General features: G+C 36.9%; 1 protein-coding gene across 2 annotated transcripts in view; it reads left to right on the top strand.

The window, feature by feature from the left end:
• BABAM2 (BRISC and BRCA1 A complex member 2) overlaps positions 1 to 22,761 on the top strand; it is a 167,313-nt gene that overhangs the window by 118,267 nt on the left and 26,285 nt on the right. For both annotated transcript variants that reach the window (XM_050315649.1, XM_050315648.1), the window contains exons 8-10: positions 9,002 to 9,101; positions 11,071 to 11,141; positions 12,599 to 12,681. In XM_050315649.1, the coding sequence (XP_050171606.1) occupies positions 9,002 to 9,101; positions 11,071 to 11,141; positions 12,599 to 12,681 (254 nt within the window). The remainder of the gene's footprint in view (positions 1 to 9,001; positions 9,102 to 11,070; positions 11,142 to 12,598; positions 12,682 to 22,761) is intronic.

The following is a 22,761-nucleotide window of genomic DNA, read 5'->3' as shown; positions in this document are numbered from 1 at the left end:
TCTTAGAGCAGTTATGTTATCCACTTCATTGATGGATAATAGATTTACATGGATCCGTGAAAATATTCTGTTCAATAAAATTGTTTGGGAGATCATCACTAAAGCAGAGTGGATTATAAAAGAGCAGATCAGTATCTTAAATGCTGTCAAGCACTGTGTAACATATCACCCAGGCTTCAGTGCAGAGAGGGTTTACCAGTGATCCTCACAATAATAAATCCTGGATTGTTCCATTAATTCATTGAGTGCTACTGTTTCAGAGGAGAATGCTGCTCACAGCACTTCAATCTTCTTTTTGTTTTTTATGCAAAAGTTTATAAGTCCTCGTTCCTGTCTTCATCTAAGCCATTTTTAGTTCCTTTGAGACAGCTCTTTGAGTCATTACATTTTTCCCTTGAAGCAAAAGAGCCAATGCCCAGTATTATTTTAGTTGCTAATTAGAAGGCCATCAGTATATTCACAGTTAAGGTGGATATAAATATATCTGCTAAACAGATAATGCCATTAAAAGTACCTTTCTGAACACTAGGAATATGAAAAGTAAATTTCAGATAACTGAGTCAACTTTTCTTCTTCACAGTACGTGTGAAGGAGAAATGGCAGTAGTGCTTAATTTTAAATAAATTCTTCATTTTATGTTGGCATCTCAAATGGGTGCAAGATAGAAAAGTTTTGCAATTCAGTTACAGTGTACTTTTTCTCTGGTCAGAATCTTGTTTTGCCTCAGTTTTGACAATTCTCCAGCCTCTTTCATATTTCTTTTCTTCCTGAGATCCATACAGAAGAAAATTGAAGTAGGTTAGGCTACATGGTCTTTCTCTTGGCATCTTAATTAATTTTGTTCATCTGTACTTACAGGTTTTTGAACTTCTCTTGAAATAAAAACAAAACAGGACTGCACAGTGCTCTCTTTATTAACTTATCTGCCCCTGCTGCTTATCTTATCTGCTTTTTCTGTTCAGTGATATTTGCTACTGCTCTGTTTGTCTGGGTTTCTTTCCTACAACTTTTCCTGGTTGTTTAGGGGGGTTTATTCACTGTTGTTTCCTTATTGCATTGAATTCTCTGTAAAAATCGCCTTTGACTTGCTTCTCACTCAGGTCTCTCTTAATTTGCTGCCAAGACTCCTTTAAGAAACAAGCAAAATGCTTTGGAAATATGTATTTCTCCATTGTAAGTGTTCAAGGTTTAATTCTCCTTGCTGCAATGCATGCTCTTCCTACCCTCTCACTCAGTTCCTCTCTCTGCATTGTAGTGTGAAATACTGGACTATGAAAGTTCTTTAGGACAGGATCCATGCCCTTCTGTTTAAACTGTGACGCATCTAGCAACTGATTCAGGTCTTCTTATGTCTATTTCCCTTAAATATTGTTAGTATTTAGAATTAATATTAGTAAGCAGTACCTTTGGCAGGCGGGACACACCAAAGCTACTTTTCTGGTATCATTAGAAGTGTCTCTAAATTCAGTTCTTCTGTCATTTGTTACGGATTCTCATTATTCTTTGCCCCAGTTGAGTATAGTACATTTGCAATATACCTTGCTGGTGGTGTTTTTGCAGAACAACTAAGGGGGGCATCATTTGGTAAGTTACAACACAAAAGCATCATTTGTCAGAATTTTTAAGCCTTATGAGTGAATCACACTTATAGCCTGTGGAGCTTTTCATATTTTTATTTTGAATCTGTTCATAGTGTATTATGAAAAATAATTCTATATATTAGTGCTTTGAATCAGTTTGAAATATATTACTTTTCACTTTCATTTTATGTTGTCAGAATGAATAAGGGACCAAAATTTTTGTGGAGTGATACTGTTGACACCAATTAGGTTAACCTGTATTTTAAGCTGCTGTACACATTGAAGCCTCACTGCTAACTTGTGTTGCACTAGCTTGGACTTTTCCTCAAGTTTGTACCTTGAGGGATGGTGGAGGTCCCAGAGGGCAATCATTTGTGCTGGGCTGCCTGCCTGCCCAGGCTGTCTGCTGTAAACTCCAGAGCAGTTTATAAAAGTGGGCCCCCTCATCCAGAAGAGAAAGCAACGTGATGACTGCTGTAGGCAGAGAGCTCGTACCTTGTGGTGCTGCTGTGTAACATCAATGTCTCATCAGCTGGGTAATAAATGTTATCCTCTCGTGGTTTTGTTTTCATTCTCTTTAGAGAATGCAAGGTCTGAGGATGGTGGAGGGTTCTCTTTTCCCGCACTGGCAGGCAAGGTTTTCACTCACTCAACATGTCAGTAGAAATCTATCAGTCCTCTTCATGCAGAACCTTTCTGCATGTAAAGACTCATTAAAAAAGGGAAAAATCTCTTCAGTCCTGGTTTATCCAATACACAGGAAATTTTCAGACTTTTGTGCTATCAAGTAGCAGTAAGAAAAACTTTATACTGCAAAAGTATCTGTTCTTTCTCCCTCTAGCTCTGAGTACTGTCAGGGAAGGGATGAAAAGAAACATATTCTAATTTAATTATAGGGCTAATGATCTATTAATCTCATGCTTCTTGGGCTTTTTTCTTCAAGGAGGAATAAAATCCTGGGGACAGAGCTCCTATCCCCACACATCTTTCAATATTGAATCACTGTAGCTATGTAGCATGTAAATCTGATAAAGTCTGCTAGAACCTAGAATCTGTACAGTTAATGTAAATAGTTCCTTGGTATAACAACTTCATCTAAAATAGATAATACATAACAGACAGCTGCCTCTTTCTTATAATTTTACCTGCAGCAGAATACAGAAGATGGGATAACCTATACAAAGTATTTATTAGCACTTACAGATGACTTCATTCCACAGCTTTTATATTATTCTCTGAATGCCATTAAACTTCATTGTACTTCAATATAAGCATCTGGACATTATAGGTGGGCAAGCAGAGAAGCAGACTGGTTGCAATAACATGCTGCAATAAAGCTCAGTAAGTCTGACTTGCAGTTTTCCGCACATTCTATGAAACTAAAATATGTTCTGGTTTTACTATTTGCTCTTTAAAGTGATTATTTCATATTTTTTCCAGTCACTAGTCAGGAGAAACTCAGAGGTATTTACTCTGAACCTCTAGTAGGTCAAGGAAAAAAGATGTTATTATCATTTCAGCTTTAATGGCCAGATGCTTAGTGTAAGTTTGACCGGGATTCTTTCTCAAAATAAGTAGATTTGGCATACTTTTCTTTCTAGGTCTATTTGTGATTGTTTTGGGTTTTTTCCTGTGTGTTCAACAATGTAGATACTCAGATTGTATCTGTTAGCTGAAAACATATATTTCTTTTTCACCAGTGTTGAAGTAGAAGTAATTCTAAGTAAAAATTGTTTCTTTAAAATTAGAATGGAAACTTTTTATTGACACACTTTCCTTTTTGATAGATTTGACTGGACAAGCAGTATGTTAATTATGTTTGGTTTAAATGAAGTATTATAAAAAAGGGAAGAAAATACTGTCACAAATCTAGACTGACTGATTTTTCAGTACAAGAGTAATGTTCTCTTTTTTACTGTTAAGCTTTGTATTGCTGATCGAAGCAGTATCCCAAGGCTTCTGCCAAGCACTGCACTGTCTGTGTGATAGGAGGGATTTGGTTACAGTCGAGCAAGTCTGAAAAATGGTAAACTGACAGCAAATCTGGGATCATGGTTGGTAAGGCAGCTTTTGTGGTCACGTGCTTTTATTTGATGTGGTTCCTTGTGTCTCCTGTGCCAAATGGTGTAATGTAGTAAAGTGATGAAACTGCAAAAAAAAAAAGTCAAGTATTTACTTCAGCAACAAGGGAGAAAGAGAACGGGAAAAGAGATCAAAGCCCTTAACATGCCTCTCAAAATAAGAAAAAAGAGCAAAAAGAAGGGAATTTCTTTCCACATGCTTGAGGCTACTCTTGCCTATAGCCATCATAAGTAATAAACTCTTCAAAATGCTTATGTAGGTCTGCAGTGTGCTTTAGTTTCAAAATACACCAAGTATTACAGAGAGTTAAAAAGGGTGTATCTTGGTTAAAGAAAGGGCTATAATCTATAAAGTCTGAAGTCTACTTTCCATCAATAGTGCATAAATTTGAACATGTTTTAACATTGGCCACACAAGAGAAAAGCTCTTAGTTACTTTAAATTGGTGTAAAATGTCTTTCCATGCAGAGGCAAAGTTTTTATTTGTTTGCATTTTCAAAGCTAGGCAAATGTTCAACTGTATCATTCACGATCATTGACATTGTCATTTCCCTATTTTATATGTGTTTTGCAGAAAGAATTTATTGGATTAGAAATTGATTGATGAGTGCAATCAATATTATGTACCACTTTTTTTTGGTATAAAGCTCTGTAATGCTATGTTCATGCTGTGCTCAGTGTTGTACCTCCTTGCCCAAATACACATTTTTCACTCTTAATTCCTTGGAGAAAAAAATAAGTACTATTGGGTAAAGTACCTCCTTTTAACAACATGAAACTTTTCTCTAAATGTTCTTTTTTTGTGATACTTATTTCACAGAAAAACGTACACAATTTTTGGAGGTGAGGAAAGGGAACAGGTGGGGATGAAGTGCAAAACACAGACTGTATTACGTGTACAGAGGTGCTTAACCTGTGTTAGCACATAACTTTATAAACTAATGCAGATAGTGTGAAATACTCATTTTTCAAACTCAGCTCAAATCAAACTCAACAATCCAGAGAAATCTGCATTTTTTCTGCTCACAGAAAGGGGGAAGCAAAATGAATTGCAGGGAAGAAGTGGTGTGAATGAAAGTAGTTTAGGGGAATTAGGCAAGCCCAGGTTAGTATGAGGAGAGTTGTAGGGAAGGGGGTAGGGATGGAAGTATGAGCATCTTTCTAGATGCCTGTAAGTCTACCTTGCTAAAGCACCCTGTCATCTGAGCTTGAGACTTGGAAACACCCTTTTTCTCTAATGAAGAGATGGTTTTTAGGAAGGGGAAATAACTGGTTTACACATAAATACTCAAGAACAAAAGCAGTCACTTCTGTAAACCTGTGAATTAATGCTATGCCTTTTTTTTTTAAAGGATCATTTCTTGAGAGACACTTTAATGTAATTATAAGCTATCAAGAAATTGGAAAGAATTTTGCATTTGTATGTGGGCCTGAATAAATAGATGCATTGAGAGACAGACAGAGCAAGTCACTTGGAATGCACCAGTCAACAGCAGAAATGTAAACATACTCCAGCTACGCTCTCTGCACTTGTATTTCAGCATGTTGCAGAACAAAACTTCTATTAATGCAGGCTGACTGCTGTACTTGTTGGATTCAGTAGTGAGTCTCTCACGAAATCCAGTTAATTCACAGATCATGGATCAGAACCACATTGTGTCGGCCACTCTGAAAACCCAGGAGGACAAAAACTTGTTGCAGAGGAGCCTCTGCTCTGTCTTAGAATGAGGTGTATGAAGTTGGATTGCAGAGTTGACTAGGTTTGGAGCAAGCCAATAAAATGCTGAGGCCAACAGATCTTTGTGTTCCAGTGTGTTTGTACAACCTTATCTCATAGACAGGTAAATCTACCATGTATTAATCTTCATCTGGTACTAGTCCTAATGAAATAACATCCACTAAGACTGTTGCTTTCTGAATTGTGATGATTACAGAAAGCCACTCTCAGACTGTTAGAACCTTAACCTTTAAAAAGTAGCTGGTTACTGGAAAAAACTGTATAAAAATCAAGCACAATTCAATTGGTTGTATTGAAACTAGTCTTACTCTGACTGTAGAGGAGCAATATTAATTGTCTTTATTTATAAACAAAAGAACTCCCTTATCATATCTCTTGATGGTTTTTGTTTAATTTTTTTCATTGTCTTGACAAAAGGAATGTTGGGGGGGGGGGTTGTGAGGGGTGTTTAACGGTGATACCAAGGAAAGCTTCATTGCAAACAGAGGGGTGTAAGATCTGTGCTCCAAGAGGCCCAATTATCTAGAAAGTGGGTCTGATGTGCAGCAATTTTTAGCTTGTGCTGGTGAAATATCTTGGCAAACGGAATGTCCTTGATTATAAAAGGCTTCTTCACTTTTCCTTTTGATTGGACTGTGAGGTACCTCAAAAAGTAGCATTAGATAGTGAGCTGCATGCTGAAATTCCCTTGCCTAATTGTCTCCATTTTACATATTTACTTGCACCGTTTACTGGTCCTTCTTTGATATTGTGTAAATCACTTTTTTCTTCAGCTGCATGTTTATTATAAGTCAAATGAATTATTTCAGCCTCTTGCCCAGTCGCTTGATTGGGAGCTATCGGCGTGACAGAGACATCATAGTACAGCACAGTAAAATCAGACTCTGAGTACTAATGTTTAAAAATAAAAGGTAAATATCAGTTAAATAAGACAGATGACCTTAATTGCTAAATGTTTATAGAAAGTTTTGAGATGGTCAGAGGCAAGGTCCTGTGCAAATGCAGTATTTTATTAAAATATTTAATAAGCAAATTCTCTGACCCAATAGAGGGAACAAAGATGCCTGTCCACTCTTAATTGTCCCTACCTGTAATTATTTCTATAGAATATAAATTACATATTGTACAGCTTTATTCTGTTTTCAGAGGATAATTATACTAGAAATTCCAGCCTTCTTTCTGTGGAGGGATCTTTTTCTCAGAAACCACACCTTGTAGCAGTCTGTTTTTCATTTGAGAAGGGCTGAATTTCCATTTATGTCCACAAGTTTTTATGGGTTGGCACCTTTCAAGAGATGGATACAGGTAAAATGAGAAGGCCTTGCAAGTCATAATAATTCAGTCTGGAAGATGTATTGGAAGCTGATGATATAGGAGTGAAAGCTTTTTTTTGCATATGTAATCTGTTAGAGATTACTCTTAATTTCATGCCTGCTACTGTAACAGAGAGAAGCCTGTAATTCCTGTTGTAGTCATCTGAGCATCTCCAGTGGTATCCCTATGCTGAGAGGGAACTTGGACTTGGTGTCAAATGAGGCAAGGCAGGATGCAAAACGGACTCTGCCAGTTGCTCTGTCCATGAAATTGGAAGCTTTTATGGATGTATTTACATGAGCATTTAAGGAGTTTAATAAACAGAAAGGCAGGGTCTCAAAGTAAACTTCACAACCCACTTTTGACATACCAGGAGGGACAAGTAGCAAAACATTCTCCAACATTAGAGACCGATGGATCCCATATATTTTCAATTTCCTAAGAGCAAACTACTGTTTCAGAAATGTTCCAACTTTCTGATCGTCACACTCCACTCTTTTTAAACATCTGCAATTTGCAAAATTATGTTCCCATCTGAGTAATTTTAGTAAGAGGGTAGCAGCAAGGAAACTGAATTCAGTTAAAAAAAAAAATCCCATTCAAGTCTTACTTCTGCTGGAAAAGTTTGTTTGTTTTTTTATGTAGCTGTGGTGTACTCAAAGCTTTTTTTTCATCATTGCATATGCAAAATCCAGACCTGCAGAACTGTTCCATGTGGTGAACAGTCTGCTAAACCCAGACTGTTTTGCCTGAGTAGCAGATTTCCATATACCTCATTATGAGTTTGGGATTTTTTTGATTTATGTAGGCTCTGTTCCTTCAAAGAGATGTATGACTGTAGACCTTTATACCTACCAATGTGATTTCTTATCAAGTACTGAGGAAAATACCAGGGCAGGTCCAGTTGGAGAACATGAACATTTTTTTGCAGAGAACTTTCTTTCTAGCTGATTTAATTTGTCATGGAAACAACATGTAAACAGGAGGCCACAAAGTTAGTTAGCTTTTGAAGTTTTTAATGGTGGCCAGTGAGTTTTTGAATGGTTAGTGAATGATGTAATCCACAGTGTGTAATGCAAATTCATATCCTTTTTGATTGGTAAGGGACTATAAGAAAGATTTAGGTCAGTACTGCTAAAAGAAAGTAGCATGGACTTTACCTCATTTTTGCCTTGTACAGCCTGATTTAAATAAGTGTTAGATCTTTCCACAACAAAGAAGCAATTATCCTCAGTAATAGCAGGTGTGCTTGAGTCTTCCATCCTGTGATAAAGGCAAATGATTAGGGTACCTAAATACTTCTCTGAAGTTATCTTATTTCTGTGGATTCCTACTGCTCAGATTTCCAGTCTGTGCATGGACAGAGTTAATATTCTTGTTTTTATTATTTCCTTCTGGGAATGAACAAAATCATAGAATCAGGGAATATAATTATGAAACAATGTAGACTGGAGAGAGCATCTGGAGGTTATCTGGCCAAGCCACTCCTCAGAGCAGGGCCGGCTTAGATCAGTGTGCTCATGGCAGTCGTTCAGCTGAGCTTTGAGGACCACTGAGCACCACTTTGGAGGAGCCGCTGGCTCCATAATCCCTATAATTTTTCGTTAGATAATTGAAGGCATCAATATGCCTTCAATATGCCTTCAATAACAATACGCCTTAAACTCTCCTCCTCAACAGTCCCACCTCCCCAGTGTTCTCTGAAGACTGAACAAACCCATTTCTTTCAGCATCCCCCTTTACGTCATCATGTACCTAATAATCTTTCTGACCCACTGCCCTCTTAATCTAGTAGGTTCACATCTGTGTTGTATTGGGAGGTCCAAAACTGGAGTAGATGATGTCGTCAGTGTTTGCATCTGGCCATCTATTACTCCTCAGTCCGAATTATTTTGATTATGCGTAGCTGTTTTGACTGAAGGTGGCTTTTGGAATAATGGAAGACTTCAAGTCTCACACAACTAACAAAATACCTGAACTATAGTACTCCACATCTTACTGATGAGGCCTAAGGAACAGAACTGTTCACAATGAAAAAGCTGTTTCCTGAAAGAATGCTTTGCATTAAACGATACTCTTGATTTAAGTGGTTTATTTACAGTGGGTCATGTTATAACCTGTTTTTGTAGATGGTATCACTCAATATTTGTTATTATCACCACAGCATAAAACACACTTCCTCATGGCCCACTGACTTTAAGCATAGGGAAAGAGGACTGTGTAGAAATCGTTTTCAAATCCCAGGGACCATATGTATAATGTACTGTTAAATTAACTTCTATCTCTAGTGCACTTGGAGGATCATCCGCCCTTCACATCCCAGCCTTTCCTGGTGGAGGTTGTCTTATTGACTATGTACCCCAAGTATGCCAGCTGCTAACAAACAAGGTAAGTTAGTAAAGACAACTCAGTGCTCCTTTCCCTTATGCTCTGTACTGCATTTCCATAGACATTGTTATTCTTCTGCCAGGTAGTCCCAGCGAGGCATACTTAACCTGAACTACACAGGGAGTATCTTTTTTATAAGAGCTGAGCACCTGGACAGGACATTGAATATAATGACTCTTTTAGGTAAACAAGTGAGGTTGGGGTCAGATCCTGGAGCGGTTTTATTTTTTCACGTGACATGTTCCAATTTAGGATAAAATGTTACTGTATTGTATAACACTGCATTGTAGCATATTATTTTGTTAGTAAATACAAATGTGTGGTTTGCATATTATTTTTCCAGTTGGGAGTTCTCATACCATAGTCATCACTGTAAGTTTTGAATACTTTCAGTGATTTTTCTTCTCAGATGTTTCATTCAAACGAACTGAATCAGCAGTCTATTTGGATGTTTATACAGTAATAGCAACTTAGGGTTGCTGAAAAGGTTGTGTTCCTGTTAGCTTACTGTTTAAACAAAAAAGAACAATTATAGTATTTTGAAAGTTTCTCCATTATTTAAGTGTACTTTTCAAAAGAAAGCTTAGGGGTCAACATCTAGAAATGTGCCTAATACAGACTTCACATTTGTTTATTATTTTTACTTTCAATTGTCTAAATGAAGAAAATAATTTTATCTTTCAGAAAAAGTTCTTCAGAATGTGCTTCCATAATTATATTGGCATCTATCCTTAGAGTTGTTTTTGTTGTGGTTTTCTGTTAAAATTACTTTCTGTTTTTAAAATTTGCAAGCACACAGGACTGTTTTTATCCTTTCTTAAACAAAGTCACTTGAGCAAACTTATCGTATGTTTTCCTTTTCCCAAAATAACATTTCAGATCCCTACACAAAGCCTTCAAAATAATTGTAGTTTTTTATAAAATGAATATATTTCAATGTATAAATAGAATTCAGCTTTAAGGTATACAAGATAGCTCTCAGCAATGAATGTATCAAGGCTTTTTCAGTAATTTTAGGAAAGCATTTGCCAGCCAAGAAATTCTAGTATTGCCATAGCCAAGAAAATACTCTTCCTGTTCCTTTCAGTGAGAGGGAAAAAATGGTTTCTAAAATGCTGCTTTTCTTTCTGGGAAGCAAAGGAATTTACGTAGGGTATCACATATGGAACCACACCATAAGTACTTCAAGTCAGCAGTTGTAAAGCAGATGCTCTTGCAGCCTCACAACACATGCATTGTTTCTGTTACAGGTCAAGCCCTGTTCACACTGTTCTCCTAAGTAATGCCATTCAAATCAATAAGAAAACATACATGGTGCAAGGAGAATTTTGCCTTTAAGTCTTCCAAATTTAGCGTTGTTGGATTTTGTCTGTGCCAGGATGGAAGTCTTTCAAAACCCAGAATGCCTCAGAAGTTGATGCTCGCAGTTGAGTAGGTGGATCCCTGAGTCAGCATGAAACCGGTGACAGAGCTTAGTGTTCAGAAGATTTTGTTGGAGGTGCAGTCTTCAGAAAGCACCCAACATCAATTGTGAAAGATACTTAGTTTTGTCTTTCCTTTTATGACCAGAATGTTATTTCAACACTTAAACTACTGTCAGTTCAGGTAGCTGTGATTTGTCTATCACAGCTTTCTACTCAAACTTCAGTAAGGCAAGGCTGAGCGTTTCTTTCCTTCGCTCTTTATCTTGTGCAGTTAAACAGTGCTTCAATCTACTGTGACAAACTTAAGTTTCACTAAAAAGTGAGTGAAGAGATTTCTGTGCAAGATGTTCTGTGTGCAAGATCCAGGGCTTGTTTTAAAGGCATTTTAGGATTCTTTGGGGACATCATACAAGCTAAATGTAGGATTCAGAACTACTGCCATGTCAAACATAAATCTTCCTTAACAAGAGCTATATGGCAAACTTGGATTTGGCCTTTTTTATCTTTTTATAGCTCTGGATTTGTTTTCTTCTTTCTTTTTTCAGGTACAGTATGTTATTCAGGGATACCATAAGAGAAGAGAGTACATTGCAGCTTTCCTGAGTCACTTTGGAACGTAAGTTTTCTTGCGCAGCATTATTTTCTGTAGCACTGGGGGAAAGTAGATTTCTGCACATGGCTTGTGGCTGTGTGACTGCTGTCCACTGGATAAGATGAAATCTAGTCATTTTTCACAGAATGATGTGTATAGGTTGTCTCTCTGTAGCAGTACTGTAATGAAGGTCAGCACTTCTGTGCCAGTTGCCCATCTGATTTTAGTATAAAACAGCTGATGATGGGAAAAGGCAGTAGGGATTCTCTCCTTGTTCAGAAGAAGTGTGCTCATTTCTGAATAAATGACTTGAGGGGTCTTATCATAACTGAGGTGGGAGAATGGGGAATCAGGTCTAAGCCTTGAGGGAACCAGAAACCACTGCTTGGCATAAAAATGGGACTTTGAGACCAGCTGCTCCCACCACCAAGCAATATTTTGTCTCTCAAGAGAAGAGGCTGTTGGGTCATGTTAGATTCCTGCAGATCAGGCAGTGGCCATGGCCAGGCATGATGACACATGACCTTCACAAATCAATTAACCAGGGCTACCCTGGGTCAGCACTTTGGTTTCCCACCTCAATTCTGACTAGAGAGAAAGTCCAAGTCTTTACCTGGTTGTGATGAGTGGTTTCTGCTTCCGAGGAGTGATGCCAAATGACATAGATATTCAGAAGCCCTTCAGATCTCGTGTCTCTCAAGCGAGCTTAGGAAAACAAGTGGCTTCTAGCATGGGCCCAGATTTAATAAAACAGTAAGCAGATAACAATGACTTGAACTGGATATACGAGTGGACAGTCAATGCAAGCTCAATCTTTGTCAAGACAAGGTATTTCCTTTCCTTCTGAGAAAACTAACGTATAGAAATGGCCAGGTGTGCCTATGATTTTATTACATCTACAATGTGGTTCATGAGTACTGATACTGCATGAATTTTTTAGAGAATACCAACTTCTGATAATTGAAACTTCTAATCCATCTATTGAACAAGTCTTCTATATTGAATTTTTTGTACTGCTCTTGTGGTTTGTTTTTATATATGCACTTTTCAGTTTTCAAATTTAAATTCTACTCAGCCTGCATATTTTCAGTTTTATCCTCTCACTTACTACAGAGTTCATAAATTATCTTAATCTGAGTAAGATACAGGGAATTTGTGTGTCCACAGTTTTGCCAGTTTAGGACTGCAGATGTATTAGCTGATCTCCTTTCATTCTAAAGTGTGTTTATGTAAACTGAACATGGACTTTCTTTGTGAAAGAAACTCCAATAAGACAGCATAATTAAGAAGATTATTAAGATTAAACATTTAATTTACATTTAGCTAGACAATTGTAACTGTTAATAAATGAAGCAAATACTGGAAGTTTCTGAGCAAACAAACAAAAATAACAATTCCTGTAATACAAAATTTACATATTAATCATTCAGTATTAGAAGGTAAAAATTATATTAATTTTTTTGTTGTTTTTCTGTCGACAGCGGTGTGGTGGAATATGATGCAGAAGGCTTCACAAAGCTCACTCTGTTGCTGATGTGGAAAGATTTTTGCTTCCTTGTTCATAGTGAGTAACACTTCGCCTCAGGCATAAATGTCTATCCTCTTGAAGATACAAGTTCAAAAGGGAAAAATACAATTACAGGAAACAATTTAAAAGTTTTAGCTGTTTTTATCCAGTGCTTAATCTATTTTTTATGTGACCGTGACACCTAGAAAATACAAAATCCCAATTGTATTTGGAGATGGGGTGAATTGGAGAAGGGGAGAGGATCTAGATCAGTAGTGAAATGCCAGTTTTACAGAACACCAAAAGCATCCTGAGGAGTTTTTCTGGTAATTCGATGCAAGTTTAAGTTCGTGGTTGTAACTTGGCATTTCAGAAGTGTCAGTAATGAGAACCAGTATTATACTCAACCTGGGAATACCTAAAATATTCTGTAACTGTCAGGAGTTAAGGCATTGATAGTAACTGTAGACTCTCTGTTTAATGTAGGGAAAATATATTACATGAGAAATACACTATACTGTCATTAGGATCCAAAAGATATTCCTAGACTGAAACTGTGTAGGCAAAACAGTCTTAACAACGTAGCTAGATTTGCTGTCATTTGAAATTTTTAAATAAGGATTGTATTGCTTTCAAAAAGACATTCTTAATTAAATAAATATATAGGAATTAGTCCATGTGGAAATTAGTAAACATGGCTTTGCTACATGCTACCTTTTACATTATTTTAAGTAGTAATTATTATTTTTCCCTGTGCTAAGGAGAAATTCACAGATATCAAAGGTATTTTTGTCTGGGGAAATTCGTTACTCTTTAGTTTTGTTTGTTACACTTCTTATTTACGTTTAAGAGAATTACATTGCAATTCTGAGCAGCTGCAGCATTGGTGTTTGTTAACATTCTAGCACTGGTATCTTTGAGATTACTTCATTTTTGATTGTGGGCTAGCTTTCCATGAGGATAACTAACACAGTCTTGATGGCATCATAGAAATTTGTCCCAGAGTTTTTAAAGCAGGAAATGAGGATTGCCATTGTTCAGAGAAGTCCTTCACCATGTGTTGTATTGGAGATCATAAAAAATGGTCTCACTAATTCCTTTCTTTTTATCACCTAAGATTACCACACAGTAATGACCTTAAGAGGCCTAGAAAATTCAAACCTGAAATTAAAACACTTCCATCATATTGTTATGATTTACGTTGTGGAAAAAAAAGAATTAAAGCTGATATTTTTGGGAAATTTATCCTTCTTAAATCTTTACTTACATTTCAACTGCAGTTGAGAATTGGTCACTGGACATTTGTCTTCTGTGAGATGGCACTTCTTTATGTGCAGTCTTCTTGAAGATTTCCTACCTTTCTTACTCCCCAACATGTTTGGGTTAATGTAATCTGTTAAAATTTATGTGGATTTGATTTGTGCTGCAGGATAATATAACTTAATACATGTTGGATCAGTTAGATTTCAGGGGAATCAAAATTCAAATTTCTGCTAAATAACAGAGTAGGTTTTAACTGTGTAATATTCATAGTATTCAATTAAACTGGCATGAAAGGTACAATTATAACTGAATAGTTTATCACTATGTATTAACCCTTTGGCCTTAAAAATCATACAGTGCCTTAGCTGTGTAAGCCATTGCATCACCCGCTTGTTGAACAATCCACTGCAAAAGCATTTATGTTCCATGCACTGAAGGATATTGCAATGAAAGGACCGAAACCTGCACTTCATTTCCTGAGTGAAGTAATGTAGGCTTTCATCTCTTAACCACTGACATAACTATGTATATTATGGTTGAATATTTAGCAAGCGTCTAATAAAATGTCTGGGAGAGATAGCAATAAGTTGAAAACTGCTCTGCTTCATATATTTAGTATAGTATGTAGATAAAGTATTCAGAGGAGAATAAATAGGTCAGCATACAACAGGCACCATGGCAAATCAAATGAAAGGTACCATAGTAAATTTTACTGGCATCTAAATTTTGGTTAAAATTCTGTGTATTAATTGAGATGGTAAGATTTATAAACCTTGACATGGGTTGTATTTCCTTTAAAAGATGCATTCAGAGAGTTCAAAAATAGCTTTGGCGTTGTTTTGCAGCTATTTGCATTCCAAGTTAGAAACCTATTTGGGCAGTATGAAGCAAAAAAACATTAGAAGTAAGGTGAAATTATTCAGAATAGTTTTATTGAGTAAACTGGGTTAAAGGAGAGAGAAATAGGAAAATAGTTCTGAATTACCAAAGCCCAATAACCTTAGAACAATGTCACTTGCTAAAAAAAATTGATTTGTGCTGTAGTCACAGAATGAAGAACAGAGTGTACTCTCTCTACCTTAAAACACCAAAGAGCTACCTTGTTGCAAACTTAATCATTAGATTAATGAAGCTGCTGCAGTTATTATATTAGATCAAAGACCAGTCAAAGGAACTGTTGCTTTATTGGTTTAGTCTTAAGAATTAATCAAGTGCTTTCAAATATAAGACAGAAGAAATAAACATTTAGGGAAGTTCATGCATCCACACAGGAAAGGAAATCGTTAATCAGTCGTACTGCTTTTGATATTGATACTGTTTATGAGTAAGTCTCAGTATGAGGCTTTGTAAGTAAACTTCAATAGACCACAAATTTCTTTCTCGTTCATGAATCAGCTACGATTATTTTTTGCAGGTATTTCTTCGTATTCTTGTTCCTCTATACAGTCTGTGTATTTATATTGTATATAAATCGTAGTATTATTTAGGTGGAAAATACATTTAAGATCCAGTCCAGCCATTGATGCTATAGCCAGAACAATATTAGATAAAAACACGTTACATTATCCATACATAAATAAGAATTAAGTACCCTTATTGGTATAAACACGAGACTAGGACTCCAAAGAAACCTTTATGTGGGCTTTTCAAAGATTCATTTTTATCTTGCAAGATTTTTAGGTTATCAGAACAAAGGAAACTGACAGAAGTTGGACTGGTTGCAACAGCAAATGAAACACTGCTTGTGGTAGTGATTTTTAAGATTTAAGACATCTTGGAAAAGACAAACATTAAATTAAGAAAGATTTGTTTCACTGAACAGTATTTCAGGGGATGGAGAATGCTTTAAGCTTCCAGCATTTGTATTTCAAGTTGTTTGGAGGGAATCTCAGCCGAGGTAGAGTTGGTAGGAACATTTGCTGGAACTGACTTTGACTACTTGTAAGGGATTTCGGGTTCTGTGTGTGTGTCATGCCACTGACCAGGAGGTCCAAAAACAAGGGACCCAGAGCATTAACTGGATTATAGGAGGCTATACCTATGAGTATCAGGCTTTGGATGCACACCTGCTTCTAGATTCAGGTTTTTTTGGTAGGAGTCATCAATGCCAGCTTTTGAGGCATTCCTGTTTGAATGTTGCTATCTGTACACGTTTTTCAGAAGAGCAGTTTGTGCCAGTGCAGTCAGGTTACATGGTTTGAATTGATGGCCTTACCTAAACAATTGGGGTTCACATAAACCTCTTTTGGGTCTGGATTAGCACATCTGTCCACAGCCTCAGAAAGCAGCTTGGAAAATAAAGACACAAAGAATTTTTGGTAGCCGTGTTTGTTCGATGAGGCTTAGGAGGAGGGCAAAAAAATATGACATTTTGGGAAAGAGCATTAGTAGCTGGGAAGACAAATTTACACTACTATGCAAAGAAAGTGAGGTTTATTCCAGAAGTGTTCGGAGAAAAAGGAACGTATGCCCACTTGCTGCAAATGAACAAAATTGTGTTGAAGAATTAACTCCTTCATTCCGTTCCCTTTCCAAACAGAACTAACTCATTAGGCCTCAGTTATTGTTTAATCATTCAGTAGAGCATCAATAATTCTTATAATGTAGGTGAGTGTTAAGTTTTCAGGCACCTAGTGTAGTTTAAGATGTTATACTTGCCCTTGAAAGGAGATTTCCGCACCTCTGGAAAGTCAACAGAATGGAGCTAGTGAGCATTTGTCACCCCCTTCATCTATTCCTCCAGCAGCTGTTTAAATAACAAATTATACTTTGACATAGTAAATGGCTATCTTGGAGGTTTGATAAAGTCTTAAATATGAAGGTTTTTCTTAGATGAGCATGTGTCTGATCACTTTGTGTTTACTATTACTAAAAAATCTCGTTTGGCTCACGTACAACTAAATACTCGGGATGGAATCAAAGGAACACAATGTTTAAAGTACTCTTAATGTCAAAAATAAAATTATCAGCTTTCAATAACAATTTCAAACTAAATCTAGTTGGCAGAGTCCCTTAGAAATAAAGGAGAAAAATATGCCACAGAGAAAAATGATCAGCAAAAGACTCATTAATTTTCCAAATGCTACAATTCAGTCCTGTGATTAGCCCCTTTCTATGCCTATGCCTAGTTTAGTGCAGAAACCATGTGCCTGTGACTCCGGCCACTTTTCCACCAATGCCTGATCCAAAGATCCAGTGTAACTGCAGCTTTCATTGACTAGAGTTAAGCAATATGCTCTTCACTCCATGGAAAATGTCACAGAGAATGCTTTGTTTTGAGTGATTAAAACAACGTGCAGAGTTTTGAAGATACCCCCACTGCTTGGGGTATATTTTGCTGTAGGCAGAATGACGTGTCCCTCAGAACAATGTCCCTCAGGAACACTGAAGCCCAGATTCAAAGAAATACCTCCATTTTCAGGTTTCACTTGCATCTGTTGTGAATACCTACATAGATTTTATTGTATATAGGTACTCACAAACTAATTTTAGGTTCCCATTTGTAATTGCTGAAAAAGGGAGAATGGACACTAGGCAGTTCATAAAACTTGGTACAGACAGCAACAAACAGGAAACAAGTGCTGTGATAGGAATTAGGCTCTACAAGTATCTTATGATGGCCTGATGTGGGTGGACTGGAAAAGTATTTTAAAGTGTCACTTTTCTGTGGATATTAATTTTTTAATTTCTGAGAAATGCATATATTTGCCATACTTTTAAAACCGTAGTATATTGCTATAGACATTATTTGACGTTCTTCCAGTAACTGCAAGCACTTTAACAAATGGACTGAAAGGTTTTGTAATAACTTCTTACAAAATTGCACTTTTCAGAAAAGGGAACTGTTGATTTTTCTTATTTAATAGATATATCCAGAGTATGACTACTATGTGCCCAAGTATATGACAGATAACTAAAATTCTCAGAAAAAATGCCCGACATGGAGAAGAGATACAATCCTATTTTATCCGCTCAGTTTTTGAAAAGAAGTAATTAGGTACAAAAGTCATTGATGGGGTGGGACTTGAGTACAGATTGTGGTGTTTATTATTCTTACTCCATGTCTTATGTTCTTATGTCTACACATTTTGGCAACTCACATGGCATTCTCTAAGGTGAGAACTGCATTAAAGGTGTGAGATACCACAAGTAGAAGATTGCTCATGTTACCAAGTAGAAAGAAAACATATCTCCTTTCAGTCTGGAAAGGAGATGATGTGCAGGGGTTTCATGGATGAGTCCTGGGTTCAATATCAGGCAGTGCTTTCAGAAAAAAAAGAAATCAGGATGATACAGGACATCACAGCATTATTAGACATTTGAAATTTCTAGAAATAAGAGCTGTATCAAGATAAGAAAGATTTTCTGAATACTTCTTTCCTATCTCCTTCCTCTTTCTACACAATGACAATTACTTTGTCACCTAAGTAAATTTTTCCTAAGAATCCGTATGTGCCAAACCAATGGCACATGAAGGCGACTGCTGGATACCTTTTATGAAATAGATAAATATAATTTACTTTGGATTAATAAGAAATACACTTTGGTTTAGAGGTGGAACTGGTAACAAATGTGCATAAATGCTTAAATGTGGGAAAGAGGGAGAGCTTAAGCTGCTTTTCTGTCTCCTTCGTCAGCAGTTCCATTGCCCCATTCAGCAGCCCTGTCCCACATTTTCCCTAGTCTTCCTTTCGCTCTTGCTGTCCCTGTAGAAGCCCACCTTGAGTCCTTAACTTCCCTTGCCAGATTCAACTCCAGGTGAGCTTTGACGTTCCCAGTGCTGTCTGTGCATGCTCAGGGAGTGTCCACATCTCATGTGCTTCCTTTTTATTTTTGGCTTTTGTCAGGAGTTTCTTGTTCATCTCTGTAGGTCTCCTGCTGTTATTGCTTGTCTTTTCTGCTCATCAGGATGGACTATTCTTGAGCTTGGAGGAGGTCATCATGGAATCCTCTTCTCACCAGGACCATTGTCCCATAGGATTCTTCCATGGGAGGAGCAAGATCCCTGAACAGCCCAAAGTCTGCTCCCAGGAGCTTAGGGGTGTGATCCTGCTATTTGTCTTACATCATCCTCAAATGGAGCATTCACAAAAGAGCACCAAAAATGGCTGGTGGTCTAGAAAGCATGTCTTGAAAGAATATGTACCACAAAGTAGTTTTTTAGGTTTTTAAAAGGCACTAGAACTAATGTAAGGTGGCTTCAAGAGTAAAAGTAATACATTATAATGTTCAGGAGTGGGGGCCTGAATTGCAGGAAAGAAGTTTTCAGTTTAGCTTTAAAAATATCTGGAGTGGCTTAGTTGGCTGGTTGGGTCAGACAGAATTGCACTGCATTGTGATTTGAAAGTTGTAAGCCTGCATGGAGCGAAGGTTGAAAAAACAGGATAGCACATGTGTCAGCAAAGGGTCCTCTTGACCTGCAGGGTAATGTCACGCTGATCACAGATGAGAATGAAGTAAATCAGTTTCCTCTCAAATCCCAGGCAGCATTTAAAACAGGAAAAAGAACTTATTTGCAAGCCTCATAATCTTAACAAAATGTCGGTGAGAAAAGACAATCTTTTTGCACAGCTGCTTTTCAGGTAAAAACCTGTTTTAGAAGTCTTTCTGTCCGGTTGGAAAGTAATGTAAAACCCAGAAATTAGTAGTGCATCTCTACTGGGAAAGCAGAGGAATATTTTTTTGTAGTGGCCACCAATCTGCACCAAGAAAGGGCACAGCTTGCTTTTTACACCCATAACAACTGCACCTGTATTTAAGTTTCAAGCGTCAAACAATTCAGATGGAGAAGAGACAGCTTTTAGTAGCATCAATCTCATCAGCACTTAGAGAAGTTACTATAGAAACTGTTACAGCAGAGACAATAAAAGGAAATAAAAACGGAAGGAGAAAGGAATGAAGATCTTTGAGATTTGAACTAAAATAAAGCAAAATATAAGTACCTAGCTGTAGCTGGTGAGGTAAAAATAAAAAACCTTTCTCTTAATTAAGATAATCACGAGTACAGAAGTTAGAGAAGGAAAAGACCTGTAAGGCCATTATGCCATTTCTTTGGGCTCAATATAAGATTTTGAGGATTCTGTGGGACATTTTTAGGAAGTAGTCCAGTCTTGCTGTAGAAGTCCAAAAGGGTATGACAGAGTTTAATAGGGTGATGACACTCCAAAGCAAGAAGACACTATAAAGCTGTTTTCAGGTTAAGTTACATCACTTTTTCATGGCCTTTGACCACACAGCTGGAAACTGCATAAAGAATATCTTAATTTGATCTGTTATTTTGTTCCTCTATAAAACTAAACAAAGAATTAAATACTCTGTCTGCAGCACATGACTGTAACTTAAGCTATTTAAACTATTTTTGTCACATTTTTTAAAAATGCTGGTTTGTAGGAAGGACGAAGTACTTAAAAAAAAGATACAGGTTATAATAAAGACATGTGATATTTTTACAACTATATATATATATGCCTATGTTGAAAAAAAATCGAAACAAATGTAATAATAAATCTAGTTGCCATTGGTGCCTAGACTGTAGTTGCCATTATCAGTGGAATGAGAACCACGAGGTAGATACAGCAGTGTCATGCAGTCCTCTTCAAATAAAAATGTGTAACCTTATATTAAAAAAAAAACCCAAACAACAATCAGACAAAACCAACTAACAAACAAAGAAAGCTAATTAAACAAATCTACTCTGTAATGTGTCAGAATAGTTTAATCCATCACAGCTCATAGTTTCCATTCTGCCTACAGCAGTTTTCCTTTTATTGTTTAGTATTGTATGTTCTGTTCATACATAACTGATTCAGTTAAAAAAAACCCAGTTGTTTCTTTTTTCAGAGTATTTACTTGCATTTTCATAGCATTTATTTGGAAGTATTTTGTACATAAGTCATCTTACTCATTTACTATACAAGTGTTGACTTTGCTGATGGGGTGGATATTTCCTGTAGCAAGGGCAGACCTAATTATTTCAAAACCAGCTGTGATTACCAACACGCCCAAAATGCCATAAGTGTCTTAGCTAAAATTCCATAAACAACTTTTCATTTCAGATTTGAAATTTTGAAATGTTGATTTCAAAATAGCATCGTTCTGTAAAGAAGATCCTGTTTTTCTCCAGAAGGGATGTCAGCCCTAAAAATATTTAACAAATTCCAATTCCTGTGACTGTGCTCTATTAACCTGAAGTCCAACACTAATACCATTGATATGTTATTTGTCATCCTTGCTCTCTCATTCTTGCAAGAATAAATCATCACACACCAAAGCAGGATAACTGTGGCATTTAGTAATTCTTTTTGTGTTTCGAGCCAAATTCCGCCTTTCATTTTTTGCCAGTAGAATGTAGGCTAAAGGCCTTCAGAACACAAGAGTCAAGAAAAGATTCACTAGGCAAAATAGCCTGACATCCTGCCCTGTGGAGCTTTGTGCTAGCCACTACAGTCCCCAAAATGCTTGTGGCTGAATCTATTCAGGTTTCTCTCTAGGTACAGTCATCAATGTGATTCCTGAAAGGCCTTCTGTACTGGAATATTTATGTAAAAACTGAGGATAGCTCTTTTCCCTTGAAGTTGGGTGAAGATTTTTCTCCCATCATAAAGGCTGTCTGAAAAATAGCTTTCTCATAGATGCAGTCATGTCAGAAAATCTAGTGGACATTTTCTTTTAAAAGAGACCTTGATAGATATGTAAGTGTATTATATAATATGGTATATGTATTATCACCAAATTGCGTTGTAAATTTACATGGATCTCATCCGCATAAACACATGAAAACTGGAGAGCTCTGAGTTCAAGGAACTTTTCAGTTTAATACAGTGTATTCAAATCCACAAGTTGTTTTTCCCAGCAGTGTGAGCTCAACTGTAAGTAAAGACAGAGAGAATGTGAAATTCAGTGAATCGAAAAAGAACAAGCAGAAAGATTATGAATATGTACTAATAAGAGACAGAAAGACAGCTCTGGGGACTGGAATATGTGTTTCCTGTTTCCATTACTTACTTCATCAGAAGTACTTGTATGCAGAGGCAGTCTCTCGCCAAAGTTGGATGATATGTAAGGAATGAGTCAGGGAATTTCGGGAAGAGAACGGATAGTATCAGGCTAAGATTGTTCAGTGCTCTCTGGAGATTTGAGTTTCGCAGATCTTTCCTATACCCTTCTTGTTCTTCTGGTGAAATAATTTAAACAAAACTTTCATGTGTCCAGTAATCACTGATTCTGAAGTACCTACTATTGCTGTCAGCATCAGATGGACTTCTGTTTGGCTATATAAAGTATTATCTACTAGTAAGACTCAAAGAATAATCGGGCCCCACAGGCTGGCACTCAGCATCAGTAGACAAGCTGACTGTGCTTTCCTTGTTTCCTTCATTCCTCATCTGGAATTGCTAAAGAACCTCTCAACTCATGAAGGTGCTGTGAAACGGTTTTTTAATATTTTATATAGCTAATGACATTCTTATGATGATTAAAATCATCACATTGAAAAGCTCATACAGAAATGAACACATATTTAATGTGCAAGGCTTCGGTGTTGTGGAGTAAATAAATGTGGAGGGGTAGAGTCTGTCAGATGGGGCAGTGCAGAACACTTTGGTCAGCTCTGGCCAACCTAGGAACTGAACTGGAAACAGTACTGGGTTATCTTGTGTTTGAAGGCTGCTCTATAGAGCAAATACAGATTGAATTAAGGTTGTGCATGCCATGAAACCTTGTAGAAGTAGAAATCTCAGCAGTAAAAGATCCAGAGCAGCCAGTGTTTATGAGTGCAAAACAAATTTCAGGTGCAACAAACTGCAGCAGATTCAAGCATCCCAAAGGTTAATAAGATAACCAGTATAGTAGCACCCAAGCATTAAAATGGTGTGC

Source organism: Myiozetetes cayanensis, unplaced genomic scaffold, assembly GCF_022539395.1.
Source record: "Myiozetetes cayanensis isolate MyiCay16 unplaced genomic scaffold, myiCay2020 scf2-11, whole genome shotgun sequence".
Lineage (NCBI taxonomy): Eukaryota > Metazoa > Chordata > Aves > Passeriformes > Tyrannidae > Myiozetetes > Myiozetetes cayanensis.
Note: the sequence above shows the minus strand (reverse complement) of the source record. Positions and strands in the feature narration are given on the sequence as shown.